The 27,701-nt window shown below is 41.0% G+C and overlaps 16 protein-coding genes across 16 annotated transcripts; 6 read left to right on the top strand and 10 right to left on the bottom strand.

The window, feature by feature from the left end:
• Positions 1-31: 31 nt before the first annotated feature.
• Positions 32-1,696, top strand: V1514DRAFT_347649 (Alg9-like mannosyltransferase family-domain-containing protein; the record flags this gene model as incomplete). Its single annotated transcript, XM_066929302.1, has 4 exons — positions 32-277; positions 333-574; positions 622-762; positions 820-1,696. The coding sequence occupies 4 exons, from the start codon at positions 32-34 to the stop codon at positions 1,694-1,696; spliced, it is 1,506 nt and encodes a 501-aa protein (XP_066783138.1).
• On the bottom strand, positions 1,582-3,406 carry V1514DRAFT_331430 (uncharacterized protein). Its single transcript, XM_066927681.1, has 4 exons — positions 3,246-3,406; positions 2,871-3,186; positions 2,667-2,814; positions 1,582-2,607 (listed from the first exon to the last, which is right to left on the bottom strand). The coding sequence occupies exons 1-4, from the start codon at positions 3,307-3,309 to the stop codon at positions 1,795-1,797; spliced, it is 1,341 nt and encodes a 446-aa protein (XP_066783137.1). The 5' UTR covers positions 3,310-3,406; the 3' UTR covers positions 1,582-1,794.
• Positions 3,407-6,609, bottom strand: V1514DRAFT_352456 (uncharacterized protein). The gene is made up of 3 exons (XM_066929497.1): positions 6,263-6,609; positions 4,333-6,207; positions 3,407-4,276 (listed from the first exon to the last, which is right to left on the bottom strand). The coding sequence occupies exons 1-3, from the start codon at positions 6,318-6,320 to the stop codon at positions 3,570-3,572; spliced, it is 2,640 nt and encodes an 879-aa protein (XP_066783136.1). The 5' UTR covers positions 6,321-6,609; the 3' UTR covers positions 3,407-3,569.
• A 139-nt stretch (positions 6,610-6,748) lies between these two features.
• On the bottom strand, positions 6,749-8,416 carry V1514DRAFT_331424 (pyridoxal phosphate-dependent transferase). Its single transcript, XM_066927680.1, has 4 exons — positions 8,240-8,416; positions 8,018-8,182; positions 7,106-7,963; positions 6,749-7,055 (listed from the first exon to the last, which is right to left on the bottom strand). Exons 1-4 carry the CDS (start codon positions 8,393-8,395, stop codon positions 6,921-6,923), a joined length of 1,314 nt encoding a protein of 437 aa, XP_066783135.1. The 5' UTR covers positions 8,396-8,416; the 3' UTR covers positions 6,749-6,920.
• Positions 8,417-8,539: 123 nt separating this feature from the next.
• On the bottom strand, positions 8,540-10,503 carry V1514DRAFT_294236 (myosin-like coiled-coil protein-domain-containing protein). The gene is made up of 5 exons (XM_066925390.1): positions 10,252-10,503; positions 10,060-10,123; positions 9,724-10,001; positions 9,122-9,673; positions 8,540-9,073 (listed from the first exon to the last, which is right to left on the bottom strand). Exons 1-5 carry the CDS (start codon positions 10,282-10,284, stop codon positions 8,573-8,575), a joined length of 1,428 nt encoding a protein of 475 aa, XP_066783134.1. The 5' UTR covers positions 10,285-10,503; the 3' UTR covers positions 8,540-8,572.
• Positions 10,504-10,565: 62 nt separating this feature from the next.
• Positions 10,566-12,150, bottom strand: V1514DRAFT_363289 (3-oxo-5-alpha-steroid 4-dehydrogenase-domain-containing protein). Its single transcript, XM_066929762.1, has 2 exons — positions 11,435-12,150; positions 10,566-11,379 (listed from the first exon to the last, which is right to left on the bottom strand). The coding sequence occupies exons 1-2, from the start codon at positions 11,673-11,675 to the stop codon at positions 10,724-10,726; spliced, it is 897 nt and encodes a 298-aa protein (XP_066783133.1). The 5' UTR covers positions 11,676-12,150; the 3' UTR covers positions 10,566-10,723.
• Positions 12,151-12,895: 745 nt separating this feature from the next.
• On the top strand, positions 12,896-15,217 carry V1514DRAFT_357383 (DNA topoisomerase; the record flags this gene model as incomplete). Its single annotated transcript, XM_066929662.1, has 3 exons — positions 12,896-12,976; positions 13,033-13,899; positions 13,953-15,217. The coding sequence occupies 3 exons, from the start codon at positions 12,896-12,898 to the stop codon at positions 15,027-15,029; spliced, it is 2,025 nt and encodes a 674-aa protein (XP_066783132.1). The 3' UTR covers positions 15,030-15,217.
• Positions 15,093-16,929, top strand: V1514DRAFT_331413 (dynactin subunit 4). Its single transcript, XM_066927679.1, has 2 exons — positions 15,093-15,531; positions 15,603-16,929. Exons 1-2 carry the CDS (start codon positions 15,200-15,202, stop codon positions 16,894-16,896), a joined length of 1,626 nt encoding a protein of 541 aa, XP_066783131.1. The 5' UTR covers positions 15,093-15,199; the 3' UTR covers positions 16,897-16,929.
• On the bottom strand, positions 16,890-18,413 carry V1514DRAFT_352451 (uncharacterized protein). The gene is made up of 2 exons (XM_066929496.1): positions 18,100-18,413; positions 16,890-18,033 (listed from the first exon to the last, which is right to left on the bottom strand). Exons 1-2 carry the CDS (start codon positions 18,223-18,225, stop codon positions 16,978-16,980), a joined length of 1,182 nt encoding a protein of 393 aa, XP_066783130.1. The 5' UTR covers positions 18,226-18,413; the 3' UTR covers positions 16,890-16,977.
• Positions 18,414-18,480: 67 nt separating this feature from the next.
• On the bottom strand, positions 18,481-20,366 carry V1514DRAFT_331409 (uncharacterized protein). The gene has a single exon (XM_066927678.1). The coding sequence runs from the start codon at positions 19,927-19,929 to the stop codon at positions 18,676-18,678; it is 1,254 nt and encodes a 417-aa protein (XP_066783129.1). The 5' UTR covers positions 19,930-20,366; the 3' UTR covers positions 18,481-18,675.
• A 125-nt stretch (positions 20,367-20,491) lies between these two features.
• Positions 20,492-21,606, bottom strand: V1514DRAFT_331408 (cytochrome c/c1 heme-lyase). Its single transcript, XM_066927677.1, has 2 exons — positions 21,493-21,606; positions 20,492-21,428 (listed from the first exon to the last, which is right to left on the bottom strand). The coding sequence occupies exons 1-2, from the start codon at positions 21,550-21,552 to the stop codon at positions 20,673-20,675; spliced, it is 816 nt and encodes a 271-aa protein (XP_066783128.1). The 5' UTR covers positions 21,553-21,606; the 3' UTR covers positions 20,492-20,672.
• Positions 21,607-21,732: 126 nt separating this feature from the next.
• Positions 21,733-22,666, top strand: V1514DRAFT_331405 (uncharacterized protein). The gene is made up of 3 exons (XM_066927676.1): positions 21,733-21,980; positions 22,061-22,255; positions 22,312-22,666. The coding sequence occupies exons 1-3, from the start codon at positions 21,837-21,839 to the stop codon at positions 22,465-22,467; spliced, it is 495 nt and encodes a 164-aa protein (XP_066783127.1). The 5' UTR covers positions 21,733-21,836; the 3' UTR covers positions 22,468-22,666.
• V1514DRAFT_331403 (ubiquinone biosynthesis protein COQ9) lies at positions 22,667-23,794 on the top strand. Its single transcript, XM_066927675.1, has 3 exons — positions 22,667-23,237; positions 23,306-23,462; positions 23,527-23,794. Exons 1-3 carry the CDS (start codon positions 22,827-22,829, stop codon positions 23,700-23,702), a joined length of 744 nt encoding a protein of 247 aa, XP_066783126.1. The 5' UTR covers positions 22,667-22,826; the 3' UTR covers positions 23,703-23,794.
• On the bottom strand, positions 23,749-24,939 carry V1514DRAFT_331402 (surfeit locus protein 6-domain-containing protein). The gene has a single exon (XM_066927674.1). The coding sequence runs from the start codon at positions 24,823-24,825 to the stop codon at positions 23,791-23,793; it is 1,035 nt and encodes a 344-aa protein (XP_066783125.1). The 5' UTR covers positions 24,826-24,939; the 3' UTR covers positions 23,749-23,790.
• A 296-nt stretch (positions 24,940-25,235) lies between these two features.
• V1514DRAFT_331401 (WD40-repeat-containing domain protein) lies at positions 25,236-26,646 on the top strand (the record flags this gene model as incomplete). Its single annotated transcript, XM_066927673.1, has 2 exons — positions 25,236-25,414; positions 25,471-26,646. The coding sequence occupies 2 exons, from the start codon at positions 25,239-25,241 to the stop codon at positions 26,324-26,326; spliced, it is 1,032 nt and encodes a 343-aa protein (XP_066783124.1). The 3' UTR covers positions 26,327-26,646.
• Positions 26,539-27,604, bottom strand: V1514DRAFT_331399 (S-adenosyl-L-methionine-dependent methyltransferase). The gene has a single exon (XM_066927672.1). The coding sequence runs from the start codon at positions 27,569-27,571 to the stop codon at positions 26,627-26,629; it is 945 nt and encodes a 314-aa protein (XP_066783123.1). The 5' UTR covers positions 27,572-27,604; the 3' UTR covers positions 26,539-26,626.
• Between the last annotated feature and the right edge of the window lie 97 nt (positions 27,605-27,701).

Here is a 27,701-nt window from a genome sequence, read left to right as displayed (position 1 = left end):
ATGCTCATTTTTAATTGAAAGCGTTATCAACATGCACACAACGACTCCACTGTTTCTAACTTTACTGTCATTTCGACTATTTAATGCGTTATCATTGCGGACCTATTTCCAACCCGATGAGTTCTGGCAGGCATTAGAGCCGGCGCACAGACTTGTCTACGGGTATGGTTACCTTACCTGGGAATGGAGGGATGGACTTAGAAGCATAGCTCATCCATTACTATTTGCCGCCATCTATAAGATCAATGAATTATTAAGACTAGGCGAGACTGGGTTGGTAAGTCCAAGGAAAATAGCACTTCATGTTATATCTCGACTAACAACCGTGCAAGATCCATGGACCAAAAGTACTCCAGGCTATATTCGCTGCCATTGCGGACTATCAAGTCATATTGTTTTCCAAACAAAACTATGGCTACGAAATAAGTCAAATATCAACAATTATAACAGTGACGTCGGCATTTAATTTTTTTGTTTCATGCAGAACTTTTTCAAATTCATTAGAAATGACTCTTCTTATTACTGGCCTTCGATATTGGCCAATTAAGACAGCTGAGATCTCAATAAACATTAAGTGAGTTTTATAGTTCCTTGCCATATTTGCAACTATTTACCAGTCAGGAATGTTGCGAAGGCACTGGCACTGGCAGCAATTGCATGTGTACTACGACCAACCAATGCATTGATATGGGCATACCTTGGAATGGAATTAGTAGTCCGCTTAAAAGCCCTTGCTCCAATTTTCACGGCGATTGCCATAGGGTATGAATTGGTGTACGACTTTACTTTTATTTTTATTTAACAGTTTTTCTTTTATAGTTCTGTCGTGTTTTTGGCCAACGCACTTGTCGACATTTGGTATTACGGAGAAGTGACGTTCCCGGTTTTAAACTTTATCAAGTTCAATTTAGTCGAGTCACTGTCTTTATTTTACGGTGCAAATAGAAAGCTCTATTACTTGATAGAAGCCATACCTCAACTGCTAACTGTGCAAACGCCCTTTTTTTTCCATGGACTGTATCTTGCTCGGCGGTCAGTACTTGCACGCGCATCCATATTCGTGGTTGTCATTTATTCAGTTGTTTCACATAAGGAAGTTCGGTTTATTTTTCCCTTACTCCCAATTTTTCACGTATTAAGCGCGCTGTCTATTAAGAAACTGCGAATATTTCAGTGGCCACGACTGAGATGGGCATTTGTCTTTGCCTTACTGGTCATCAATCTGCCGTTGACAATTTATGCAAGCTTTGTTCATCAACGCGGAGTAATCGATGTCACAACGTATATTAGACGAACGCCAGAGATAAGCAGTGTTGGATTTCTTATGCCTTGTCATTCCACGCCGTGGATGAGCCATATTCATCGCAGCGATATTTCAGCATGGTTTTTAACTTGTGAGCCACCACGGTCCAGCGTGGACATTAGTGCTTACCGGGACGAAGCTGATCAATTTTACGATGACCCGTTTCTCTTTTTGAACACTCATTTTCCGGCATTAAATGAATCATCTGAAAACGATATCTCACGTTTCAAATTCAACTGGCCTTCACATATAGTAATATTTGGCGCATTAGAGAACACTTTCAAAGGGTTTGTTGGAAATTCATACATTGAAGTACAGCGCTTGTTTAATAGTCATATACATGACGACAATCGCCGTAAAGGCGACGTCATAGTCTATAAAAAGTATTTCTAAAAAATTATTCTAAAAAGAAAAGAAAAAATATAGTATGTGATCATGAAAAATAGAACAGCATCAAAATCATTTTTCAATAATTTAACCTAATATAAAATTTAGCCAAATTTTTTCCAAAATGGTTTGCTCCAAAATGGCACTGATGGCGGTGTCGGTCCTCCACTTGCTTGTCCACCACTTTGTTGGGAATTAATATGACCGCTTAAATGTTCAGAATTATATTGTGCTCCAGGAGCAGGAGGTGGAGGAGGCGAATAAAATTGCTGCGGAGGAGGCTGTTGGTAATAATTCTGTTGTTGCGAATAATTATATTGTGTCGGTGGTGGTTGTGGGTACGCGTACCCGGCATACGGATGTGAAACAAACGATGGAGGTTGACCGACTGAAGGCCCACCAACATGCCCTGGAGGATTAGAATACGCACCTTGATAGCCTTCCCAAGTCACCTTGGCCAATTCAACAAATCCACTTCCTTGATCCGACCATGAGACTAAAAGTTCTCCACCGTTTGAATCTGGAAATGCCCATGGATGAGCATTCATGCAGTAGTTAAAACCTTTGGCGGGCGGATCCAATTGTTTCAATAAAGTATCATTCGTCCAGGGTCCTTCTGGTCTAGGGGCTGATCGCATAATTATCTTGTTGTCGGCCCACATCGTGCACCCTACCATAATAAAGCTTTTATAAAACTTTGACCAAAACACGCTTCCTGACTGCAATCGCCAAAACAGCCCAGTCTTTGAAGACGAATCCCGAGACCATTTCCCATTACCCCAATATTCATAAGCTGATTTATTAAGAGGATTAACCTTGGGAACTCGGGCTACATATACATGACCAGCTTGGGTGCCGTACATGTAAATAAATTGATCGACCACTAGTGCGTCCCAAGATCCCCATTGCACTTCATCCTAATACGATTATTAGATCAACACAACAAACATATTATTTATGTATATAGTCTCTATACCTTATCAAATAGAGATTTATTGAGGGGTCGAGAAACAGTGACTTCGCGATCCGGAGTCATGGAAACCCGAGCAACATCAACTCCAAAATCAAGGTTATCTGCAAGGTTTTGGCTTTGTGTTCGGCCCTTGTAAAAAAAAATCCAACCCCTAAAGATGTGGTTAAAATTAACTGACCTTGACTCATAATATCAGTCAACTCATACTCGCCGGGCTCAACTTCAACGATGGGGGAGAAAGACCAGATCAAATACCGCTTTTGGCCACCAGATACGTGCTCTTTGTTAAATCGATATTCCTCTTCAATAAAGGGAATAAATTGTTTTGGTCGGCCTTCTCCATCAACTTCCAAATATTTGCTTTTAACTGGATCGACAGGATTTCCCATTGCTCCGGTCGAGGTTAACAATCCAATCATTTGTCCTCGTGAATTGAACGGGAAAGTGTCACCAAAAAGCCAAAACGGGACACCTCTAAGAGTCGAAGAACAACCGATATCACGGACATATTTGTGTCCGTTGACTGTAAATATTTTATTAATCAGCTCTTATAGTACACGAATCATCATCAATTGACCGCACCATCAACGAGAGTTCCAATTTTCTCAAACTTTTTCACTTTCAGAGGTAAATGACTGACAGACATTGCAAGTAAACGTAATCAAAATATACTAAATTACCAATAACTAAAATAAAAGCTTTATTGTATTTTTGAGAGCATTAATCAAAATTTCGAAATAAATTGAGATTTCATCCGACCCTATGCAGCTTAACCACCTTCTTTCTGACGTCATAGAATACGCATTCAAGGTTTTCACGTGACCTTTAATTTTTGACAAATGACGTCAAATTCATACAAGAAACCTCAAGGCAAATTATATTACATATCGATAGATTTTATAACGTCTAGAAACTGTCATCCATAGGCTGATCGACCAGCTGTACGCCTGCAAACCGTGATGTGGCTTTTTCAACTTCAGTTTCTTCTTCGCTAGTCTCGCCCACTAAATTCCTACTCTGTAAACTGGTTCTTCGAGATGCAATTGATTCCTCGTAATCAGTTCCACCTTCATTAACAGCGATATCATCCTTGGCCCCGGCTACATTCTCGTTATCACCGTCTTGGAAGTCATCATCATTTAACTTGCGCTCCAATGGCTCCACAATTATTGGGACTGTCATGCTGCTATTAGATTTCGCGTGACCGCGACGAACTGGCGAGGTCGAATGAGAAGTACCACTGGAAAACCCCCCGTCTTCTCTTCTTATTATAGGGCTAGCATTGGGCGTATTCGTCTGTCGCTTGCGTGAAGACGGAGTCAAAACCAGGGGAATACCCGAATAGCCATTTCCTGACGGGGCAGGAGACAAATCCCGCCCTCTTGGTGCAGGGGATGGTGCACGGTTTCTCAGCACGGCTTTATTTCGTTCCTCGACATGAAGCCGCCGATTACTCTCGTCTGTTGATATTGCTCTACTTCTCGAAGTTGTAGATGTCGACCGTTTTAAATTATAAAATATCTGATCCTTATACTTGAATAGATCACGAATCAATCTATATCCATGCCGATCGGTGACCGTAAGAGCACTTTCAACCCGGGGACGTAAAATTACTATATTATTATAGTTAGAATCAGTTCATCTACAACAATTATCGGAATCATCTCACATCTTGAAAACTCATGCGCAAGTTTAGTGATGTATTCTTCTTCTGCAGATGTTACGTCCATTAATCTTGTGAGATGAGAAATAATTGCATCCAGAGTAGCCACGTTGTATATTGGCAACTGAGCCAAAATCTTTGTGATTGGCTCGATAATGGCTTCCTTGGAAAGTTCGCATTCATCGCCATCGCTTGATCGGCTGCCATAATAAGCCTTAATTAAGTCGTAAAGTTTTGGATCAACTAATGACTCCTTCAATTCAAGTAAATATAATTTCAACGCTCCAGCAACAACTGGAGTATCAAATCGTTCCAAAATCTCTCTGCGAAATGGCTTCCCGGTATTGATCTCGCTTCGAAGATCATGAACATTACGGATAGAAACATCGCGCAACCAAATGTCTTGCCTATATTTGTCATCTTGTAGCTCAGGATATTGCTCGTCAAGATAACTTAAGATTGCAGCAATCACGAACGGCACCTTTTTGCCATCCTCCCGTGCTCTAACTTCTAAGCTTACTCCAAATGTCTGCTGATTATTAGACATAAAGTAACTCTCATACACTTCCGTCTGAGGCACAAAAGGACCAGTTCGGTAACTCTCCAGCATATAGCGAATATCCTTTGCAGGTGAAACAGTTTCGTGATAGAGCATGATGCTATCCACAGCTGCCTGCATGCTTGGGATCACATTAGATACAGCAGCAGAAAAAACAAGGATGGACGATTTCACTTGCTGAAGTCTTTCATATTCATATCTTTCCATGTTTTTAAAATGCTGAAAAATTGTTTCTTCTAACTGACACCGAGCTAAATCAAGACGCTTAATAGAATCTTTATATCTTTCATCAGCAAAATTGACCTCTTTTTGAAGGCGCTGTAGTGGATTTTCATCTTTTATAACACTCGAATTTCCCGTAGCTGCGCTTACTAGACCTCCAAAATAATCCCCAAAATTAATTTCCTTTGTAGCCTCTTCTACTAATTTACCTGAAATAAGAAATGCTTTTTTTCTCCATTGGTACTTTAACACGGAGCTGTTGGCAAACGTACTGCCGACGGAGCCAACCAACCTCAGAAACCCGCCATCTACCAAGTCTTGACCTATTTGCTCGGCCTGTGCCAAATTTTGGGCATGCTTATTTCGAATTGTCCATGCAACAATTGCGTCACCAGAGGATGTGTTGTGATAAGTTCCCAAGATTGGTACTCTTGAATCAGCCTGTGGAATCGCGTCCAACGCGTCTCCCAAAAATTGGCTTAGCTGTTCCTTATTGAATTCTTTCCCGCCAATTTCAACTAAAAATTCATTTTTGATATCGTCTTCATCATCCTTAGAACTATCGGTAGTAATTTCAGACTGTAATGTATCAGTTTTGTGAAGTCCGAAAGGGGTTGAGTTTTCGTTCGTTTGCACCGACCGAGATGGTTCAGGGAAAGCAAGGCTTTGTTCGCTTTCAAAGTTTTCAACCAATCTAAACTTATTGACATAAATTCCGCGATATTTAAATACCTCATTTTTTAGTTTTTCGACAGTTCTGACCTTTGACAGTGCATCTTCATGAGAATAAGTTACTCTTCTTTCATGCTCAATCGCCCATTTGGAAAACGGATAAACAACCATTTGCTTAATATTTTGAGAAATCTTAATGTGAGCTTCACCATTTTCAACCAATTTTTCTGTTATTCCTTCGTATGATTTCTTAAGGCTTGCTCCCTCGTCACGTCCAAACCCGGTTGGCTTTGGAGAAGAATGTCGTGCGGTTTCAACAAGTTTAATCCCATACGTCTCTTCAGCATCTGATCGTGATTTAAATAGGTGAACAAATTCTGCATTCTCCACACAGCCCTGATACAGCTTTCCGTAAAGAACGTTGAGGCCTATTGCGTAATTTCGTTAAAGCCAGAGTATATAAATCACATAAACTTTACTAACCAGTTGAATAATCCTTTGTCCAAAAACTACCAGCAAAAGTTGAATTAGGAAAAGACATCGTTGCTAAGTTCAATGGAAAGTGAAATCAAAAAGCAGTGAAAATGACTAGACTGCTCCCCTAAAAAATAATAGAGGAAGTAAACACTAACAAAAGCGACAAAGACAAAGGAAAGTCAAAAAATGCAATTGATGTAAAAAAACAATTCCAAAAACTTCTTTTTAAATCGAAGAGTAATTTTAAAACTCAATTGGTTTATATACATATATACATATATATATAACGTCACAGTTGTTGTTCAAATAACTTGTACATAAGTGCTAAATCATTCTCTAAAGCTTCGCTTTGTGCTGGCTGGGAGACGCGTTTCATAAATTAGACTTAAAAATAAATATATCTTGCGCCACACCGCACACTTCAACAAATTTATTAGCGGGTAAAATTTGGTGAGCTCATCATGTCTCTTTTGCATTCTACAACGTTCAATCCGTGGCATGCTATATATTGAAGTAACAAAATAATAATGTACGTTGAATTCCGCCAAAACAAAACTTAAATGTTGGTTGTACGATAGTACTGTTCCCTTAACACAAAAATAGATATACATAGAGAGAGAGATAATATATACAGTTAATGAAATTTTGTACTCAATTTGAAAGGTTAATGATTCTCAATTGGTGCATTGGGCAAATCGCAAAGTACGTCTTTGATAATCTGAATGCCTTTGTCCAGATCGCTTTCCGATATAACCAATGGAGGTGCAAGTCGTATAATATTTTCATGAGTTGGCTTAGTCTAATATTCTTGTTAGTACATTAAATTAAATGTTTTAAAAGACTGATTACAAGCAAGCCACGATCTTTTAGCAAGACACAAAGGTCCCAAGCTGTTCTGCCATTAGTTTTTGAATTATCAATTACAACGGCGTTCAGAAGACCCTTTCCTCGAATCTCCTTTACCGCGCCTCCTTCAAGGTCCTTCAAACCAGATCGAAATCTTTCACCTAAAACAGCAGCTCTCTCAGTCAAATTTTCGTCTAACAAAACCTGTAGAGCAGCAATTGACACAGCACTCGCCAAAGGACTTCCTCCAAAAGTTGAACCATGAGTCCCAGGTTCAATGGTGAGCATAATTTCCTTGGACGACAAAACAGCACTGACAGGTAGAATACCTCCCGATAATGCCTTGCCCAGAAGAACAATATCTGGGCGCACGCCATAATGTTCAATGCACAGCATCTTCCCGGTTCTACCGATGCCAGTTTGAATCTCATCACATATTAACAATACGTTATGCTTTTTGCAGAGTTCTGCAACTTTGGGAAAATAGTCATCAGTTGGAACGATCACGCCAGCTTCTCCTTGAATTGGCTCCACCAAAAATGCTGCAACCTTATCTCCAACGGCTGTGAAAGCTTCTTCAAGATCGGAAGCGTTATTAAAGCGTATCAATTTGTTGGTTCCAGGCACAACCGGACCCACTTTTTGCAAATATGGCCCATAATTAGCACGAGCTTCAGGATCAGTGGACATTGAGATCACACCTAAAGTTCTGCCATGAAAGTTGTCAGCAGCACTTAAGATAATTGCCTCAGATTCAGGGATGCCCTTCTTCAGATATCCCCATTTTCTTGCTAATTTTAATCCAGTCTCAACTGCTTCTGCTCCGGTGTTCATCGGCAACACCATGTCATACCCAAAATACTATAAAATTAATTATAACAAATTCATTGGGGAAAGTATTTTGCTTATGCGTACCTCAGTAACATATTTAGCGTACTTGGGGAAAACGTCATTGGAGAATGCGCGACTGGAAAGTGTTACCTTCTTTGCTTGATCGACAAGGGCTTGGACGATCTTGGGATGAGCATGTCCCTGGTTAACCGCAGAGTAGGCTGATAAAAAATCTAAATACTCTCTTCCCTATGTAAATCTGATGAGTTTAAAAGTTTGGTTATGTATACCATCGCGGCTGCTCACCTCAGGGTCCCAAACATGAGCGCCTTGTGCACGCGAAAACACTACTGGTAAAGGATGATAGTTATGAGCCGAGTATTCGTTCTCATACTGAAGAGCTTGCTCAGACGAAATGTCGTCCAAGTGAGGATTATAGAGGATTTTTTTAGGATCTGTCATTATTTAGATCGGTTGTGATTGATTCAAGTAACTACTGTAAATGTAACTTTAATAGTACGTTAATTTACAGTTCAACTAATTGTAAAATTAGTAATCAATTAGTAATACGATATAGCTTAACGGATTGCTATCGAAATGGAAGACAAAAAAAAAACCATTACAACTATATTGATCTATTCACAACGCAAATTCAGCATTTGGTAAACCAGGCTTGGTCTTTTGCATCTGCTTTTTATAATCAATGCTATCCATCTTCATCTGGCGTCTGTGCTCGTCTAATATGCGAAGCCATTCCTGCCGGCCCGGGGCGTTTTCATTGTGAATAGGACACGATTCATCACAATTCGCATGCGCTGGCGCGTATTGCTTTAGCGCAGCCTCGATACTCTTCATATCAAAAGGAAAATCATCCTCGTCAATGACCAGCTCATGTGAACCGTTGGCGTCCTGACCAGTGTGAGAATCAATTCGTTCATTTTCTTCTTCGTCTTCCTCGTCATAATCCTCATCATCATAATCGCCATCGTCCTCATCGTCATACGAATCGTGAAGCTCTCCTTCAAGATCAGAAATTTTGCTCTCTAACGCAACCCTTTCCGCTTGAAGCGCACGGCAAAGACTTTCCAGCTTGGTCATGCGCTTCTTGTTGATTTCCGCATCTTTCAGGTATTTCGTTCGCTATTTCCAATGTCAGTACTGATTATTACAATCCTGCATCCTACTCACTTCCTCGGCCATTTCAATAATGTTGCCTTTCATAACTTCCGTTTTTTTGGTAAGGGTTTTGTTCTCCTTTTCGAGTTTCTTCGTTTTCTTAGTCATCTGTTCCATTTCCTTACGAAATGTGAGAAATAAATCATTCGAGTTATTCAAGGTTTCTTCAACCTGTCTAAATTTCTCAACGTAGACATTGAGTTGCGATCTCAACTCGCTCTCTGTCTGATGGAACGTAGATACCTGAGCCAACAAAATTCTAGCTTTTGCTGCTTCAGAATCCGCAATCTTTCGCTGTTTTTCATGGCGAGCAACATAAACCTGAACTTCCAAGTCTTTTGCCTTAAGCACGGAAGTAAATAGAGCCTCTCGTTCGGCATACTGTTCAAAAAACGTTTTCAATCGACCCTTTAATGATCCATCGTCAATTTCGAGCGTGGGATATTTATTGGCCACAATACGTGCCTGAGTAGTTGATGTCATTCTGTTGAACTCTGCTTCGAACTCTTGCCAGAGACGAAGTTTAATTTCAGCCGTTGCCTCTGATTCTTTCTTTGATTGCTCCTATGCCGGTTAGACTGTACCCAAAGTAAAAATGGTTTAACTGTATTTACCGTCAGTCGCTTATTTTCCTTCTGAAGTTCACGGCACAAGTTTTCAAGTTTCTCCTTGAATGATTGAGCCCGTTGAAAGTCATTGCGAATCTGGCTTTTCTCTTCCAGTAAAACTTCTGCTCTCTTTTTGGCCTTAATATGTTCACGCTCGTGACGCTTCATTTCCTGAAAGAGTTCGCTATACTTCTGTTGAATTGCAGAAATTTTATCCAGATGATTATCGTGTTGGCCGACAATGTCCAGAAGTTCAGAATTGGCCTCCTGCACTTCTTTCGCAGCTATATCATTCAACTTCAGTAGCTTGACTTAAATAAGTATTTATTGTAAATGGCATACCAATTTCCTTTTCATTCTCAATTTCATCCCTGGCTCTTTGTTGGCTTGTTACGTTTAACTCAACCTAAGCAAAATAATAAGTAAAGATTCTAGCTCTACAAATAAATCAACTAGTAATAGAAAAAAAAAAAAAAACGTTGCAAACGTAATGTGGTTTTTTTTTTTTACCCATCAAAAATGCGCAATTCCTACCTTCAGTGCCTGATGATCTGCCGGGTTTACCATCTTTCTTCGTCAGCCATGTACGTTAAAATAATGAAATGGCGTAATGTAATAAGAACGATTCGTGTTTGTAACTTGACACAAATCTCCAAAAAAAAATCTCTCCGTAAAGTATTATTTATGCAAATATGCAGGCTGGGAATAGTTGCCTTTTGTAAATGACTATCGACTTTGTATACACCGTTCTTTTATTTGCAGGTGCCTTCTAAAAAAACTTTAGCGGCTCGAGCACACAAGCCCCTTGATGTGTCAGCTGTCATTAATCAATTACATTGGACGGTTTACTATATTGAAAGATATATTAAATATACAATTATATATGCACGTATATGTATTTAAAGCAAATATTGAGCCAATGAATCCAGATCCAATTCAAGAAAACAATAGCCTATCGCCTGTCTAACACAATACATACTATAACGCTGTTGATTCGGCTCAGCATTTAGGCAATAAAAGGAAACATCGCCTTTCTATTCTTTGGATAATCTTTAGGGAACTCCTTCCTGTATCTTTTGTGCTTCTTGATCGCCCAGATGTACATTGTAGTCGTTCCTACTACCAGGAATATAAGAGACGAGACACTGCGGCTAACTATGGTTACAATTAACCATGATAGAGTCTCAAAAAAGTAGTTGGGAACCGACACAAGGCTAAATCCATACCCATAAGGAATAGCTCGAACTTTGCTTCCGGCAGGCCGGAGAGATGCAAGATTGAGATGAGTAATCAAATTCGACACTTGTGTGAAAATCCAGGCTGCAATAAGAATCTTTAAAGCGGTATCTGAATAATATGGTTTTGCACCGGGAGAGTAAACCCAGTATGCCAAATTAAACCCAGATAAAATCCAGTAATGACCAGAATTTTTAAATATATTAAAAATTGGCATTGTTCCGTTTGAGAATTTATGAACAAACGCGGTTTCAAGTTCACGCTTGATGAAGTGAAGCATTACCAAGACATAAACCAATTCCTGCTCGGTAGTGTGCTCGAACGATTTCCCATAAATAGGCTTCTGCAGAAAAAAGAAAATAGGATGAATTAAAAGTGGACCAACATATTCAATGAAGAAAACAGTTCTCCAGCTTATTTGTCTGCCTGAAGATGACATTAGTAACGATTTCGTAGTTTCCATTAAATGCAGATAACTCACCCAAGTCCTTGACATATATAATGGAGTTTTCCTGTAAATCATACTTTTCCAATGGGCTTCCGGCAACAAGAAGAGTATTATCAATCAAAGTGAGTCTCAATCGCTCCGGTCCAAGTTTAATGGCCTTGCTGATTGACGCGGAAAGATCATCTACAGACTTTGACGTTTCAACTTCCAATGAGGCCGGCAGGTCATTGATTTTGGTCTTGGGAGATTTTGTCTTGAGGTTAACCGTAACCATTTGCCTGTCGGGAATCAAGAATATTAAAAATTTAGAAATAAGAGCGGGCGTTTGGATTTGTTGGAACAGTTCGAGCAAAACACTCGCGGTGGAATTCGCTAGCTCCAAGTTAATAATAATCTACCAGCAGCAAATGCGGCCGCCGCCTGTGATGAAGTAATTCAAAATTCCACTACACAGTTGTATTCTTTTTGCATCGCAAGTGCACGCCAATGGTTATACCACAAGGACAGTAACAGTCAATTATATATATATGCTGATCATGATAGTAAAAAATCGATGTGGCAGTTGCATAATAATGGTAAACCTGATGGCAATGTGCATTTGCCAAACTAAGTTGATGACTGACGCACTGGATCAAAAACGATTGTTTGTGCTCACTCATCGTCTTATAGTTTAGTTTTACTTTTATATTTAAAGACGACTCGTGTCTAAATTCTATCCAGGGTTTACAGCATAACAAGGACGAACGACATATGTCATTATACGTAAGATTCGCTGTCACTTGCTTTGGGCCTTGGTAAAAAGTGTGATTTACTTTATTATATATTATATATTAATGCACCTTTTTTTTGATTTTGGCAATAGAAAAGGTGGAATAAGACTGTTGGGCAGTGACGAGCATTACAAGCGCAAGAAGTATACAGTATTAGGGTCGATTTTGAAACGAGATAGCATTTTTAGTTCAAACCAATCTGTCGGCCTGTTTGTATTTTTGCCTGCTGCTATTATTTATTTATTTATTTTTGGTTACAGTTCATGTACATTACCTGACGTTCAGTCTTCATTTTCTTAAAATGGCCAACCTTATTTATTGAATAATTTATGACTTTTTGTACCTGAACATGATTTTTAGATAATATATTTGGTATCAATACTAAACATAAAAATTATGGCTTCTATTAATGAATTATTCTAATTATTTATGCGACACAGCAATGCTCTACGATGTAACCCATCATTCTAGCAGCAGTAAAGATGATACCCGCCCCAAATAATATCAACATTGAAGACGTCCATGATCTACAGCTTAAATTATTTTATTACCTCTATAGATTAGAATTCTGTTGACTAGAGCCGGTTTAGACAAAATATACAGTAGTTTGGGGCGTTCGCTTTTGTTTGTTTTGAGTCAAAAGCTTCGGCGCGTCAATTAACGCGTTGCGTGCGGACAAGTCAACTTTTTTGCTTGGTCTACAATATATTGTGAACAACTAGGTATGCGGGTACTCTGCGTGGCAGAGAAGCCGTCTATCGCCAAATCAGTTGCTAACATTCTTGGTGGCGGAAGAGTAGACGTTGTAAGTCAGTCAATGTAAATATGGACCATGATTATAAAAACTAACCAGCAGGACAGCGCAATACCGACGACGTCTACACCAAGAACTATGACTTTGTGTTTCGGTTCCCACCACCGTGGGGCGAAGCTGAAGTTGTAATGACAGCAGTTAGAGGTCATCTTACAAAAGCAGACTTCCCCGCCAAGTTCAAACAATGGAGTTCAGTTGCGCCAGCGCAACTGTTTCACGAGCGCATCGTGGTCGACGTCCACGAGGATAACAAGAAGATTGCCAATAACATTAGAAAAGAAGCAAGGCATGCAAATTTTTTAATGATCTGGACTGATTGTGATCGTGAAGGAGAGCATATAGGTATGGAGATTGTCAAAATTGCTCGTGAGGGCAATAGGAATATTCAGGTCAAGCGGGCACGGTTTTCACATCTCGAACGGCAGCACATAATATCTGCTGCTTCTAACCCCAACGAGATGGATTTAAGACAGGCATCTGCTGTTGACGCTAGAATTGAGATCGATCTTCGGTTGGGTGCCACGTTCACAAGGTTTCAGACCCTCAGTTTGAAGGACGTCATGCCGAAGGAATGCGTGCTTTCCTATGGATCCTGTCAATTCCCAACACTGGGATTCGTGGTCGATCGGTTTAAAAGGGTGCAGAATTTTCGGCCAGAGAAGTTTTGGTATATTGACGTCGCTGTGGAAAAAGATTATGTTACGGTCGGCTTTAATTGGAAACGCGGACGGTTGTTTGATCAACTGGCTGTCACGCTATTGCTAGAGCGATGTCTTGAATCAGGAAACGAAGGCAGAATTGTCAGTGTAATCAGAAAGCCAACCTCTAAATGGCGGCCATTACCGCTTACAACGGTTGAACTCCAGAGACGAGGGGCCCTGTTTTTGGGAATGAGTCCGCAGCGCATTATGAAGGCAAGTATCAAATTGCGCAAATCTAATTTAATTTTTTTTAATTAATTAATTAGGTGGCTGAGGATCTTTACACTGCTGGGTTTATATCATACCCAAGAACTGAAACAGATCAATTTGCGGACGCAACAGACTTGGCGGCATTAATTCAGAAACAGAAGGATTCGAGTGACTGGGGCCAATACGCTCAAGGATTGACAGATGGCGGCAAATTTCGAATGCCACGGAAAGGCAAACATGATGATCAAGCGCATCCTCCTATTCATCCGGTTGCATATGTGGCGCCGGCTGCGTTGGATGTTGAAAAAAAGAAAGTATACGAGCTGGTTACTCGACATTTTTTAGCTTGCTGTTCCGATGATGCGAAGGGCGAAAGTACCGAAGTAGCATTAGATTGGGGCGGAGAAAAATTCACTGCGGCAGGGCTACGCGTGGTCGAGCGAAATTACTTGGATGTTTACCGATACGATTTTTGGGAAAGCAGTCAGCCTCTGCCAGAATTCAATCAGGGTGAACTAGTTCAGTTGGCAAGGTCTACGGTAGAAAGCGGGACCACAACCTCGCCATCGTATCTTACTGAACCTGAGCTCATTCAGCTAATGGACGCAAACGGTATCGGCACTGACGCAACAATGGCCGATCATATCCAAACCATTCAGGATCGCCAGTACGTGATTAAGGTACCCAAAGGTGCTGCAGGAAGGTTCAGGCAACCGTTGGATGTCAACTGGGACATGCTAACTCTACGATCAAGAGACTCTGGGCGAGCAGCGGCTTCTCGTGGTCGTGGCAGCAGTGCACGAGGTGGTGCGCGAGGTGGCCGCGGGCGTGGCAAAGAAGGAAGCAGAGTAGCAGCCGCAGGAGAAGGCGGAAAAGGGGGAGTAATGGAACTCATACCAACAAGACTTGGGATTGCACTTACCGAAGGGTATGACGAAATTGGGTTTGATAAGAGCTTGACCAAGCCGTTTTTGAGAAAGGACTTGGAAGTCATGATGAACGACATTTGCGAAGGCCGCAAAACAAAACAGGAAGTTATCAGGGACAGTGTGGTCATGTATTCTGACGTGTTTGAAAGGGCGAACGCTCAGTTGCACGTATTAAGAAGGAGTTGTAGGCAATACTTAACGTGAGCTGTCGAGATCCATTTGTAAATAGTTGTGAGCATTTTTGAGTCAAAGTAACTAGCTACGCGTTTTTCAAATGTTTGAACGCGTTCCGTTATCAATATCAACAATACACGTTTGAAACGCATTGTTCGAAGTCCAATAAAATTAAAATGCGCTTTTAGGATGATGATAAGATGACATCTTTAGCTAGTCACTACCCGTATCATAAGATACACTGTCCTTGCGCTGAGCCGATCGTTGCAGATGCAGATGCAAGTGTTGGAACGAACGGTGATGACAAACTAGCCAATGACCTTTCGCTCCCGCCATCACTCTCAAGCCGGTTTGCACTTCATTCACTAAATGAATTGTATTTTTGCGATGTTTGCATGGCAATCAGATGCGAGCGTTGCGTGGTCGAAGAAGTTGTGCAGACTTATTGTCCGGCATGCCTGCATGTGTATTCATTGACCGAAAGCACGGCACGAGCCCGGCGCAGCGGGGCCGACAATGCCGATTCATTCTTGTGAGTTTTTACGCATGTTTTTTGGAAAAATTATGTTTGGATAAGTGCTTAATTTTTGCGGTATGTTATAGCTGCAACAGGAATTGCATGCAATGCCCACTTTGCAACACGAATCTCATGCTCCGCCAACGTTTGCCGACTGATGGATCGGACGTGTATTTAGAATGTCCGCATTGCAAATGGGATTCCAAATCAGTTGTCGGCTTGACCAAAAAATCATCCATATATCAGCAAGTTCGAAAACATGCTAACAATAAGTCTTCAAAATTTTCAACCTTGTCTACGTTCTATGCCGATTTGTACGACGCACTTGAAGGAACTGAAGAGCTCGAATCAGGCTTGAGCCCAACACACGGCCGAGTAAACCGCAGTTTGGAGACTACCCGGTTTCTTAAGCGCCACACAAGAGAGTCATTATCTTTATCACCAAGCGTTACGTTGAGTACAATCATTTCACTTGGCCGTGCGGGCGGTATATCTAAAGCCAAATCGAACGCGTATGAAGAACGCGAACGAGAAAAGTTCGTATTGGAATTATCAGATGATGAAAAAGAACAAGAGGAAGTGAAAAGGGTAAGAGCACTGACGTCGTTTGAAACTACAAGTTCAGTATGGCAAATTATTTCGAATCCGGTTCAGTCTGAGAAGCGTGCAGCGAATCTGTTGCCCTCGCCAGTTAGGTTACGAACCCGCAGATCAAAACGATGCAGAGCATGCCGGCATATATTGGTTCGTCCTGACGTGTCAACAAAAAGAATTTCTGGCTCATCATCGGGATCGTCAGCTGCCACGGTCGCCACAACGTTTCGCATAAATCTTCTTGCCAAAAACTTCATCCCTCCATTACGATTCACTATTATTCCTTCATCAAGCACTCAATCTCATTTGCCATATGTTTCCGGATTCATTCCTAATGTTACTTACACATTCGCGCTCACGGTGTTCAATCCACTATATGACGGAATTAAGGTAACTTTAGCAACACCACAGCTAACTCCCAAGCATTCACACCGCGTCACGATTCTTACTCCTGCTTTTGAGGTCGGTCCAAATAAGGAGGATGATTGGGACATGGCAGCATTAGTATCGCTTAAAACAAAGCTTAGAGCTGCTAAAGTAAGTGCAGGAATCCAAGGATCAAATCCTGCTCCGAATGGCATTTTTGATCGTGGCCGAAATTGGACAAGTGTTGTGTTTGAAATGATTCCGTCAGACAATCTTCACGCTAAGGCAAAGGAAATTGAGATTCCATTATTTGTTAGTGTGGCTTACGAAATGGATGATGATCAGGGCAGAAAGCAAGACAATGTGGAGAAAGAAGCAGCATTTTGGTCGGTAATACGGTTGGGAAAAGTTCAGCAATAATTTATATATTTTACTTTGCATATAGATATCATATTGAATAATAATAACAATAACAATAGTAATAATAAGATTAAATATGAGTTAAAAAAGCCCCCTGTTTCGCACTAAGGAAGGCGGAGATGACATTGTCCCTCCGCTAGGCACTCTATTTCCCAGAACTGACTGCGATCGAAAATTGTCTCTACCTAAGCGAGGTGCACCTAGTCGACTTAAAGGTCGCACAACAGGCCCAAACCCACCGCCTAGTGTTCTTGTTCGGTTAAGACTTGCAGGATCGTTAAGTATTATTGAGTCATGTGTTTCATCGTTCGAACGATTGGTAAGACGTGACGAAGATCGAGTATGATGAGTCAAATCTAACGAAGTCCTCATTCGTGAGGCAGCTCGAGAAGGAAGTCTTGATGAAAGACTGCTTCGGTAAGGATCAACATCCGCTTCTGGACCAGCAATAACATCAGGCAGGGCTACTCGTTGTTTTGAAGATATTTTTATTTCTTCTGCGTTGGACAATACCATACAAAGAGCTGTAAGTGATTTGCAAAGCGACTCTATTTTCATCAACACGGTCTTATCATTTGGTGGCATCTTCATGGAAAGAACTTCCGCGTCATGTACGGAGGTTGAAAGATGCTGAAAGAGTTCATCTGAAACCACGTTGTGTGCTTGAGCCAAAGCTGCACGCAGGTGAGCATGAATAGACGGTGATATTGAAGAAGACGTGGTGTTTTTGCTGGGAGACGACCTTGCGTCCGACAATGCGCTGATCGAAGTAGAACGTGACATGGTTGTTAAATCTGTCGAGCCGTGGTTGAGTCGCCTTTCTCGGTCTGCCATTTCCAAATTTAAAACACGATTTTTCAGGTCTTCAATTGATTCCCATACTAAATCTTTGGTTTCTGCGTTTGTGTTTATAATTGCATGTGCAGATAAATTATGGCTGACTGACGCGGTCACGGTAGGATCCCCATCTTCGTCTGATTCTTCGTCTAAATCATCCTGAGCTATGTTGCGCAGAGATTGTATGCTCCTCGTGCGAGCTAGGCTTTCATTCACAGTTGAGCCGGAACCCCTCGTTGTCAATATGCTACTTCGAGAATGCCGAAGAGGCGATGAAGATGACGAGATGTGATGTGAAGACTAAACAAGTATAAGTATTTGCACTCAAAAGCAACCCGCAAAAAAAATCAAGCTCCTGTTACTTACATTCCATGTGCTTCCCCGACTTGTACTTATCCCGCCATGAAGATGACTCGGTGCCCATGTTGATTTCGAATTTTCGTCTCTCCTATGCGCCACAAAAACATCAGGAGAGGATGGAAGGTCGTTCATCACGATCGCATCAAAGAAAGCAACAAGTTGAGAGTGACCGTATGACAATCCGAGCCTTCCAAAAAAAAAAAAAAAAAAAAGAGAAATAACAATAATAACAATCTAATACTTCTAAACCTAATGGCCTTTTTTTTTACAATTTTAAAACGTGCCTGTCATTTTTAAAAAATCGGTTTGTGAAATAAAATCGCAAGATTGAATAACTTTGATTGACGCGGCGTTCATCTCATGATTAACTAGCTTCAACACTTCACATTACGTTTAAGATTAATATTATTAAATATATATACAATACAAGCAATATGATTTTAAAATTCGTTTTAAAATTAGTAATTGCCAAATTCAAAATTCGTTAGAATTCCACACAGTAAAATTTTTTCGTTAGCCCTGTTATACAATTTGAACATCATCGAAAAAGATATACATTTCCTTCAACACGTGCCAGTTATGTCAAACATTGTCAATATCATCATCATCATCATCATCATCATCATAGTCATTATCATACCGGCTTGCGTCCTGTTCATTAACATAGTAGAAGTATCGAGCTTCACTCGACGTTGGGCTTTCAGCATCACCAATCATGCCATCATCATCATCATCATTGTCATTTCGTTCGAAAGAAGTTGTTGGAAAAATAACTCTATCGGATCTCTGTTCATCATGTTCTCGTATTATTTCGTTCCCGTCACCGTCGTATATGCGCCCTGATATGCTGTGGATGCTAGCCTGCTCCGGGTCTTGCCATCGTTCAAGCTTGCGTCCTGAAACCTTAACAAATCCTAAATCTGGAACAATCCCTGGAGTTCTTGGCCCACTGGGGACTGATGTGCCAGTGTTGCGCCTCGAACGCGTAAAAAGAGCAGTAAGAAATCCTGGGGTCGTAGGACTCCGTGTTGCTTCAGTTGCATAAATTGAATCCTGCAATTGCAACATTTCTGGCCGATGACGTTCCGTGTCTGGATTCTGTACTTCAGTGGTCGTAGTTTGCTGGGGTTCACGATAACTCAAAGTACTGCTTATTGTATATTCCCTGGGCGACGATGCATTGTGATCCGCAATCATGATGCGGGTATGCGAATGTTCTCTATATCGTCTTCTGCGGCGTAAAAACATGTACAATATAACCAAAACGATTGCGACGCCACCCATGCAGCCGACTACTGATGCTACTATTGTTGTTTTTGAAGACGATGAAGATGAAAATGAAGATAAAGATGAAGATGAAGATGACAGGGTTGTCGGTAAAGAAGTTGATGAGAATAACAACGAACTAGAGTGACTCAAAGAAGAACTTTGAGATATGAAATGCGAAGTAATGATGTAGGACAAATGAGAGGAACTTTTTAGAGAAAACGAAGACTCGGTAGATGAATGTCCAGAAAAGCTAGAGGTTGAGTCCAAGCTTGAGAATGCAAACGATTGAGGTAATCTTGAGCTACTCGTGATCCTTGCCATGTCTGAACTTGACGACAGAGTAGACCGAACTAAGGAAGCGCCTCTTGTCGAGACGCCATTAGATATTGCACTCGAATGTGACAATCCAAAGTTACTGAGAATCTGGACACCAGGAGAGGAAGATATTGGGTTTGAAGTCGCCGACGCCACGTGGGTAGAAGTGGCAGCTGATATCGCCGGGGACGACGATAAATTAGGTCGAAATTCAACTGAACTCAGGAAAGCCCTTGATAATAACAGAGACATTTCTGGGAAACGTAATATGCCAGTATGAGTCAGCAATGAGGTTTAATATCTCATGCTTGAAAATGTAAGAATCTTTTGAGGATTAAAACTGTCAAAGAAAATGCCGGACTGAATTTTCTCTAAAGACAACCACGACAAAGAAACAAAAACAAAAACAAAAAAAACTCCAAATAAGATGCGTATTTAAATCCAATGAAGAAACTCCATAGATCTATCTATCAAATGATCCAAAAAAAAGAAAAAAAAGAAAAAAAAGGGAGAAAAGATGCCCAGTTCAATCTCGCGATATTATTTTTTTTTCCTCCCCACTGAAAAGCAGAGTTGCACAACAACAGCAACTAAACAAGTTACAGTTATAGACTAGTTGACTAGTAAAAACAAACTTATTGAAAAGAGAGGATGAGTTAGTCTATTGAATTGAATTGAACGAGTGTAAATAAAACTATATATTGAATTGGTTCCTGTTTTGTTCCAATTTGTCTTAATTTAGCCCGCGCCGCACGAGACTGATTACGTTATATTTCGGTATAACTAACTAATCATTTTTATTATTATTTTATCTATCTATTTATTCTTCCTTATTTTAATTGCAACATGAAACTATTCAGTTATGGTGTATTGTGTTTTGGCATAAGATTGATTATAGTATATACAACCAATTACTTGAAATAACAATCATTTTTGTACAGGAGTTTGACAGATATATAGTGTATCCAATTCTTAACGAAATCTGTAAGCGCTAATTATTCCTTACGGCCACCCTCGCCCAAAGTTTTTGATACGATGTCGCTACTCCACAAGCTAAACCTATCTCGAGCGCTCTCGACGGAGTCCAGAGCAGGTCGCACGTCGAGGAAGAAGCTGGGATATCCATTTGGATCCGCCGGTCCGCTATAGTAATCAATCACGTATCGCACCTCTTTCTTATTTCCATCAGAATCGTATCTCAAAACAGTCCAGTCGTGCCTGTCAAACGGCGGTTCGGTTGCGTACTTTGACGGATACACTTTGCCCAAGAACTGCAGCAGCTGCGCCCTTGGTGACAGTTGATCAGGACGACCTGTGAACTTTAGCAGCCGTGGCTCCTGTTTCGACTGCTTCGCATATTTCTCTTCCCATTTCAAAATCTCACTCCATGCTCCTTCGTTCAAAAAATTGTGCACGTCAACCATTGCTGGCACTTCTTCCTCCTTCGTGTCCTTGTGTCCCTTGCGGAACATGGCGTTCAACATTTGTTGCGGGCTTGGATACTCCCATAATCCTTCCTTTTCTGATTCTCCTCGAGGAATACTCGACACCGTTCTTTCTGTAGGCAGCGGTATCCGCTGTCCCGGGATCCTGTTAACCGCCGACAGATTGACTGGCATGTTCGTTCGCGGATCGAGCTTTAGAGACTCATGATCTACCGGGCAAACAGCTGGTTCACTATCACTAGTAGATTGTTTTTTAACAAACTTTGAATGGTCTACCGGGCACTTGGCTGCTGAATCACCCGAAGGCTGGCCACGTTTTAATTAATCTTTCACTTCTTGTTTAAAATCTCGCCTTCAAATTTACACTTACCCGAGAATCAGTCTTATCTTCTGCATTGCTTTTAGAGGACCAAAATGGAATCCACACCATTGTATATAATTTTGATATTTACTCAACCTTTTCTTACCACGACTTGTCACGGTTATGAAAAAACGCAAGATTTGGTTGCTTGCCGCAAAATTGCGAAATAACCGCCAAACACAAACCCCTTAGTTATAATGAGGATTGTGATGATGATGTCAATATTTTTGTTATTTTTAATTTTTATAACTCGAACGTGAGATACTGGTTTATTATTATTATTATTATTATTGTTTTTGTTGTGTATAAGTATAACTGGCTTTTGTCATTTTGGAATGCACATACAATAAAGCATGCTCAACGAGCAAATGGACTCGCCTCTGATTCAGCCGTTTTTGTCGGCCGACATGAGGACTACTCCACAGGTCTGTTCTGGAGAATATCTAAAACGGAAAAAGAGCGACGAATTGTTATCTCCGGTTTTGGTGAGCTCTAAGGTTTGTGGAAGTAATCATATATATATATTATAGTTGTTTATATATTGGTCATTTGTTGAATACTGACTACTGAGAAATAGCGACGATGTAAGCTGGATGTTACCCCTCAGCACTCACAAATAATAAACAAAATTTATGTTTCCAAGCATGACAATGCATCAAATATAATAGAGGAATCTTGCTCGATTCATACCCTCGAGCAAGTTCAATCAAACCCTTTGTCCAGTCACTTGGATGCTAGGTTTTCGGACAAGTTTAGAAAGGCCGTGATTATTGTAAGTGACGCGAGACTGTATTTTTGGTATCGGTTTACTGACGATGGAAACTATAGGGTGAGGAATCGCGTCCTGGTCGTGATTTAATGAACACGGCTGATCAAGGGAATAATACGCGCATGGGCTTTAGCATGGGCTATCGGTCTGATTGTGAGAAGTGCCGAGCAGGAGTGAGCGGGCATTACTCCCACTTTGTTGCACTAAAGAAATGATGTTGTATTAATTTCATGACTTCCATTTTATGTATCTGTTTGATGCCGGTAGTAACTGGTGCATGTATTGGTGAATTCACTGTATGTTCAGGGAGTTTTTGTTACGCTTTATTGACGAGTTACTATATGTTATTTGCGCTATATGCCACTACGTTTGTATTAGCTTGATTGGTATTTGCACTTGTTTCAATTTGCAACATGTAAATTTTTTGTAGAATTATTAAACAACGAACTGCAGTAAGTTGCCAGTTAAATATATTTTAAACTTCATGCTTGCCCCGAAATAATTTAATTATTGTATCGTGGGTTGTGCTAAAGACCTTGATCTGCTTGCAAACGCAAACCCAACCAAAACGACAATGGCCGGAGGAAAACCAAGTTTCTATCAAAACATACCAGGCCAGTTACTGAAGCGACAGGTATACAGCAGGTCATATTACTCGTACCACCATCCAAGGGCGGACAAATACACCCCGACTCAACACAAAATCCTGTCTTCGGCGCTCTCTAACGTTCCGAACCATGGATTCGTTAAGCAGAGCTTGGTTCAGGGCTGCAGGGATGCCGGATATGGTGACACCACGCATGCCGTATTTCAAGGTGGGGTTTTCGATTTAATCAAATATCATTTATATGTCCAACGTCACAAATTGGCGCTCCTTAAACCCGCTATCGACGAACAAGAAGGCAAAAACGTTGAAAAGAGAATAAGAAGGTACTGCGTCGAGAGACTCAAGGGAAACCAAGACTTGATTTCCAAATGGCCAGAGGTATTACAGCAATCTAGTTTAATTTTTTGTTTAACAGGCGGCTAATAATAAACCATTACAATAAAAAGGCTCTTGCTGTCATGGGACTACCGTCAAATGTCCCGGAATCAGTTCTTGAACTCGGCAAACTTGCAGACGAGATTTGGTTCTTGGTGGACGACAAGGACTCGGACATCACATGGTACACGAAACGTGCGACCTTGTCTGCAATTTATTCCAGCACAGGTACGTGAATGGAGTCTGCTAAACTGGGCAGGAAATAATGTGCTAACGTTCCTGATTCCCACAGAACTTTTCATGACTCAAGATAAATCTCCAAATTTCGAGAAAACGTTTGAGTTCCTTGATCGACGACTTACAGAGTTAAGTTCGCTTCAATCATCGGCATCTTCTTTCTCCAACTGGCTGCAATTCTCAGCAATTTCTGGCGTGAATTTAGTAAAATCACAGTTAGCTAGAGGCTAAAAAAAAAAAAAATAAAAAATAAAAAAGGCCTGTTTCTACATTGAAATTTTGTAAATAATAATTCTTTTTTATTACATTAAAATTCTGTTCACTTCTTCTTCCGTTTATTACCACTTTCAAACCCTGGCCGTCTCTTGGGTTTCGAAGCACTCTTCTTGCCAGCCTTGTTGCCTTTCTTTTTCATTTCTTTTCTAGCAGCAATATTTTCTTCACGCTTCTTCTGGCGAGCATGAATACCCTTCAAAACATTTTCCTTCCGTTCCTGCCATTCTCGTGCTGATTTTTTCTTTTGCTTGACTTGTCTGGTTAACGATTTTCTAATCAATTTCTCATCGTCCTTAACCTTTTCACCTTCTGCTTGCTTAATAGCTCTCTTCCATTTTTCTTTTTGCTCAACATCTTCTCTTTTCTCCTTATCCATTTTAGCTATTCTAGCTTTTTTTGCTTCAACATGTTTCAGTTGGCCAAGCAGATCAGACGGACCTTTCTTTCTCTTTTTTTGCTGGATCTCACCCGACGTAAGCACTTCTTCACCTGATTCCAGTGCAATCTTGCTAAACATTGAAACGTCTTCACCGTTGGTGTTTTCATTTGCAATCCCATTACTCTTCGCGTCAGCGAGCGTGCTATGGGCCTGCTGCTGTTGCTCTTCTTCCTCGGAGCGCTTACGTTTCAGGGCTTCCTTTTCCTTTTTTTTTTGTGCCTTTAATTTTCGAGCTTCTAATATGGATTCACGATTGGTTGGTGCGCCAGCCACTCCAGTTCCAGGTGCCTTTCGTTGGGCACGTAGGGTTTGGATCTTTTGAGCCAGCCTGGCTCGCAATTCTTCAATTGACGGCGCCGGCTTGCCTGTTGCCGAAGCTTTCACCTCGTCTTCTTTCGCCTGATCATCAACTGACTCCTGCGTCTGTGCATTCTCAGCTTGAAATTTCTTTCCCTTCTTTAACTTTTTTGCTTTTTCTGCGTTCTTGTCGCCATCTTGCTCCACGCTTAGCTCTGCCGCCAGAACCTCTGCCACGGTCTCGCCTTCATCCGAAACCATGTCGTCAAATTGTAACGTAACAGATTCATCTTCAATATCTTGGTCGTTTTTATTAAAACGGGGGTTTAGTTTTCGAACCATTTCGATTGAAATGGCCAAGGTAATGTTGGTTTGGAGATTCAATGATCCGGGACGAATTAAATTTTTTGGGAGCAATGTTTAATAAATACTTTGAAACTAAACGTAACTACGCACTAAAAAGTCAGTCCTTGGAGCGTGCACGTAAAATCCTTATATAATGATGCACCACCGGTATATATATATAGATGGTTCTTTTTTTTTCTACTAGTAGCTTTTCTTGATTATAATAATCATTTTAGTTTTATGCCGGCCTGCAGGTTCAGCTGTTCTCGAACCAAGCAATATCAGAGCATCCTTCAGTTCAGTTCAGTTCACGTGACCTGTGCGGCTCAAACCCGTACCCTCGTACCAAAAATTCAATGTCGAGACAACAAGAATGCAAGGAAGGGAAGGTCGTTAATAAACCTGCAGCAATGACGGAGGTTCCTCATTTGCCATTACTCGCAACCGCAACCACACGGTTGCCGCCATGCGTGGTTCAGTTTTATAAACCAAACAGTCGTTTTTTGCTAGCAGGAACGTATAAGCTTGAAGATGACGGATTTAGACATGGTTCGATAGACATTTACGACTGCAATGAGAATGACTTGTGAGTCCTAATGGCAAAATTTAATATATGTGTATGTTGGTTTCTTACTGATCTAGAAATTTAGTCAATTCGATACCATCTGCAGATTCATCGATTTTGGACATGAAGTTTTCACCACATGATTCATCGTTGCTTGCAACAGCTCATTCCACCGGCAAGATAGTGCTCTGGCATGCACGAATAGGCGAACGTGGAGTTCTTATTCTCAACCAGTTATCATCTTCTCCGGTTGCAGAAGCCGATCATGTTCTTGTTTTGGCTTTTACATTTTCACCCAATCATGCGAGCATAATATCGGCAACTTTATCGTCCGGCGAGCTGGTGTTGCTTGATATCGACAGTGCGGATCATTCGCTCAACAGGAGAGTTTGCAACAAAATTCATTCATTAGAAGCGTGGGTTTCAGATTTCAACAATGACGGGACCGTAGTATTAACTGGCGGCGATGACAGCCTGTTGTCTGCTTTTGCTATCGAACCGGACACTCAAGTTTGGTCAGACAGGCGAACCCATGCAGCCGGCGTGACGTCGATTTTGCATTTCCCCGGCAACGACGGTCAGTTCTGGACAGGATCGTATGACGACAAGCTAAGATCGTGGTCTGTCACGGCCAAGTTTGCTCGTCCCGAGCTTGAAACTGAGCAAGACCTGGGTGGCGGCGTGTGGAGATTGATCCCTTACCGACGCCAGAATGGCAAATTTACTGTTTTGGCTTGCTGCATGTACGGAGGGGCAAGAATAATAGCCACCAACTTGAAAGACACCACAAAGTTCAGTGTAGTCGGTACCATCACTCAGGGGCATGAAAGCATGGTATACGGCGGTGATTGGAGTTCAGATGGAACCATTCTCGCAACGTGCAGCTTTTATGATAAACAGTTAAAATTATGGTCATTCGGTTACGCATTCTAATATAACATATATAAATGTAGCATCCATCTATGTCAAGCGAACACTATGATTGTGAGTCGAACGCTCCGGCTTATTTGGAATGCTTAAAATATATTCTTCTCCCAAAGGCCAAAGTTATTTAAAAAAAAATAACTTAAAGGCCTCACCTTAGCTATACCGAAATTCTATGAAAAAAGAAAATCAGTTACGCCACAACGTGTAGTGACGTGAAGGAGGAGGGTTGGGTATTAAATGTGCACATGAAAGGAGAAAAAGTTCATTAATCAATCTGTTAATTTTAGTCTATAATGCTATTAGGTTTTATGCCAAGTTTTTCATCCATGCCCACTGGTCACGCCAGGCAATAATCGTCCTGATGTTCCCGGCAGAATCCAGCATTTCTTTTGTGTTCCACTTGCCATTTTGAAGAACGGACTGAATTTCATCAAGCTGCAATTTATCAGCCAACTCACAAACAACTGCATTCGCGTTAACCTGGTCCGCGATTTCAAAAATGCGGACGTAATATTCCAATCCACCAACCAACGCATGTCTTGGCTCGAACTTCCTGACCGATGGTGAAGTAATCAAGCCGTCATTATAATTTTGAATCGAAATATACGGAGGATTTGCCACTACTAAATCAAACAAACCGTCAAAATTGAACGGAGCAAAAATATCTTGCTTGCTGACCGTAAAACTGCTGTTTCTCGTGTCCAGTATCAACCGATTTTCAGTTTCATTTTTCCTGGCCAACGATACAGCAACAGGCGAGTCGTCCATGCCAACGACTTGGGTATTTTCCAGTTGTTCTGCCAAGAGCAAGCCAAGGCAGCCAGTTCCGGTGCATAAATCTAACACGCGAAACGAGTACTTTTTATCAGAAAAAAATTCATGGTTCGCTTTGACGATTGATGCCAACTTAACCCCCCATTCTTCAGTTTCCCATCTGGGAATTAAAACTCCAGGCTTGCAAAGGATATTCAACGAATCACCAAAAGGTTGGTTACCTAAAACATATTGTAACGGCCAACCTTTGCGACCACGAAGCATGCATCTTCTTAACAAATCAATTTGACGATTTTGGAAGCGCAACGTCTTCTTGTTGCTTGTGGCTGCCTGGTCGACAAAATTGTTATCTACTTCTTCTCGAATCCATCGTAATTCCTGACGAGCATGAGGAATAGTACGTGTTGCAGGAAGTAATATAGCAAGCAAAGGCGATTCTTTAAATGCCTTAGCCTTCAATGAAGGACGAATCCGCATTCACAATTGGCACAGTAGAGGCCTTGTAAATGACGAGCAAAAGTGAAAACAAAAAAGGAAAAAAAAAAAAAATATGAGGAAAAATAAACTATAGCGCCATAAGTTACCCGGACTGAACCGCTTATGTTAT

Source organism: Lipomyces japonicus (assembly GCF_038497905.1).
Source record: "Lipomyces japonicus strain CBS 7319 unplaced genomic scaffold V1514scaffold_21, whole genome shotgun sequence".
NCBI classification, from domain to species: Eukaryota; Fungi; Ascomycota; class Lipomycetes; order Lipomycetales; family Lipomycetaceae; genus Lipomyces; species Lipomyces japonicus.
This window is presented reverse-complemented; position numbering and strand designations above follow the sequence as displayed.

Bases quoted from the DNA above. Each gene is read 5' to 3' on its own strand.
- V1514DRAFT_352456 (XM_066929497.1), bottom strand. From the start codon at position 6,320: ATGTCTTTTCCTAATTCAACTTTTGCTGGTAGTTTTTGGACAAAGGAT. The intron at 6,208-6,262 runs GTTAGTAAAGTT...ATTACGCAATAG, and splicing joins GACAAAGGATTATTCAACTG to GCCTCAACGTTCTTTACGGA. The intron at 4,277-4,332 runs GTGAGATGATTC...ATAATAATATAG, and splicing joins TGCGCATGAGTTTTCAAGAT to TAATTTTACGTCCCCGGGTT.
- V1514DRAFT_331405 (XM_066927676.1), top strand. From the start codon at position 21,837: ATGCTCAACGAGCAAATGGACTCGCCTCTGATTCAGCCGTTTTTGTCG. The intron at 21,981-22,060 runs GTTTGTGGAAGT...ACTGAGAAATAG, and splicing joins CGGTTTTGGTGAGCTCTAAG to CGACGATGTAAGCTGGATGT. The intron at 22,256-22,311 runs GTAAGTGACGCG...TGGAAACTATAG, and splicing joins TTAGAAAGGCCGTGATTATT to GGTGAGGAATCGCGTCCTGG.
- V1514DRAFT_294236 (XM_066925390.1), bottom strand. From the start codon at position 10,284: ATGGTAAACCCGGCAGATCATCAGGCACTGAAG. The intron at 10,124-10,251 runs GTAGGAATTGCG...TATTTTGCTTAG, and splicing joins CAGATCATCAGGCACTGAAG to GTTGAGTTAAACGTAACAAG. The intron at 9,674-9,723 runs GTAAATACAGTT...TAACCGGCATAG, and splicing joins AGGAAAATAAGCGACTGACG to GAGCAATCAAAGAAAGAATC.
- V1514DRAFT_331399 (XM_066927672.1), bottom strand. From the start codon at position 27,571: ATGCGGATTCGTCCTTCATTGAAGGCTAAGGCATTTAAAGAATCGCCT.
- V1514DRAFT_363289 (XM_066929762.1), bottom strand. From the start codon at position 11,675: ATGGTTACGGTTAACCTCAAGACAAAATCTCCCAAGACCAAAATCAAT. The intron at 11,380-11,434 runs GTGAGTTATCTG...TGTCATCTTCAG, and splicing joins TATATATGTCAAGGACTTGG to GCAGACAAATAAGCTGGAGA.
- V1514DRAFT_331424 (XM_066927680.1), bottom strand. From the start codon at position 8,395: ATGACAGATCCTAAAAAAATCCTCTATAATCCTCACTTGGACGACATT. The intron at 7,964-8,017 runs GTACGCATAAGC...TTAATTTTATAG, and splicing joins ACGCTAAATATGTTACTGAG to TATTTTGGGTATGACATGGT. The intron at 7,056-7,105 runs GTAATCAGTCTT...CAAGAATATTAG, and splicing joins TAAAAGATCGTGGCTTGCTT to ACTAAGCCAACTCATGAAAA.
- V1514DRAFT_331430 (XM_066927681.1), bottom strand. From the start codon at position 3,309: ATGTCTGTCAGTCATTTACCTCTGAAAGTGAAAAAGTTTGAGAAAATT. The intron at 2,815-2,870 runs GTATGAGTTGAC...CCACATCTTTAG, and splicing joins GTTGAAGTTGAGCCCGGCGA to GGGTTGGATTTTTTTTTACA. The intron at 2,608-2,666 runs GTATAGAGACTA...TAATCGTATTAG, and splicing joins ATAAATCTCTATTTGATAAG to GATGAAGTGCAATGGGGATC.
- V1514DRAFT_331403 (XM_066927675.1), top strand. From the start codon at position 22,827: ATGGCCGGAGGAAAACCAAGTTTCTATCAAAACATACCAGGCCAGTTA. The intron at 23,238-23,305 runs GTATTACAGCAA...TACAATAAAAAG, and splicing joins TGATTTCCAAATGGCCAGAG to GCTCTTGCTGTCATGGGACT. The intron at 23,463-23,526 runs GTACGTGAATGG...TGATTCCCACAG, and splicing joins TGCAATTTATTCCAGCACAG to AACTTTTCATGACTCAAGAT.
- V1514DRAFT_331408 (XM_066927677.1), bottom strand. From the start codon at position 21,552: ATGGTGTGGATTCCATTTTGGTCCTCTAAAAGCAATGCAGAAGATAAG. The intron at 21,429-21,492 runs GTAAGTGTAAAT...AAACGTGGCCAG, and splicing joins AAGATAAGACTGATTCTCGG to CCTTCGGGTGATTCAGCAGC.
- V1514DRAFT_352451 (XM_066929496.1), bottom strand. From the start codon at position 18,225: ATGAACGACCTTCCATCCTCTCCTGATGTTTTTGTGGCGCATAGGAGA. The intron at 18,034-18,099 runs GTAAGTAACAGG...ATACTTGTTTAG, and splicing joins GTCGGGGAAGCACATGGAAT to TCTTCACATCACATCTCGTC.
- V1514DRAFT_331402 (XM_066927674.1), bottom strand. From the start codon at position 24,825: ATGGTTCGAAAACTAAACCCCCGTTTTAATAAAAACGACCAAGATATT.
- V1514DRAFT_331413 (XM_066927679.1), top strand. From the start codon at position 15,200: ATGACATCTTTAGCTAGTCACTACCCGTATCATAAGATACACTGTCCT. The intron at 15,532-15,602 runs GTGAGTTTTTAC...GGTATGTTATAG, and splicing joins GACAATGCCGATTCATTCTT to CTGCAACAGGAATTGCATGC.
- V1514DRAFT_331409 (XM_066927678.1), bottom strand. From the start codon at position 19,929: ATGTCTCTGTTATTATCAAGGGCTTTCCTGAGTTCAGTTGAATTTCGA.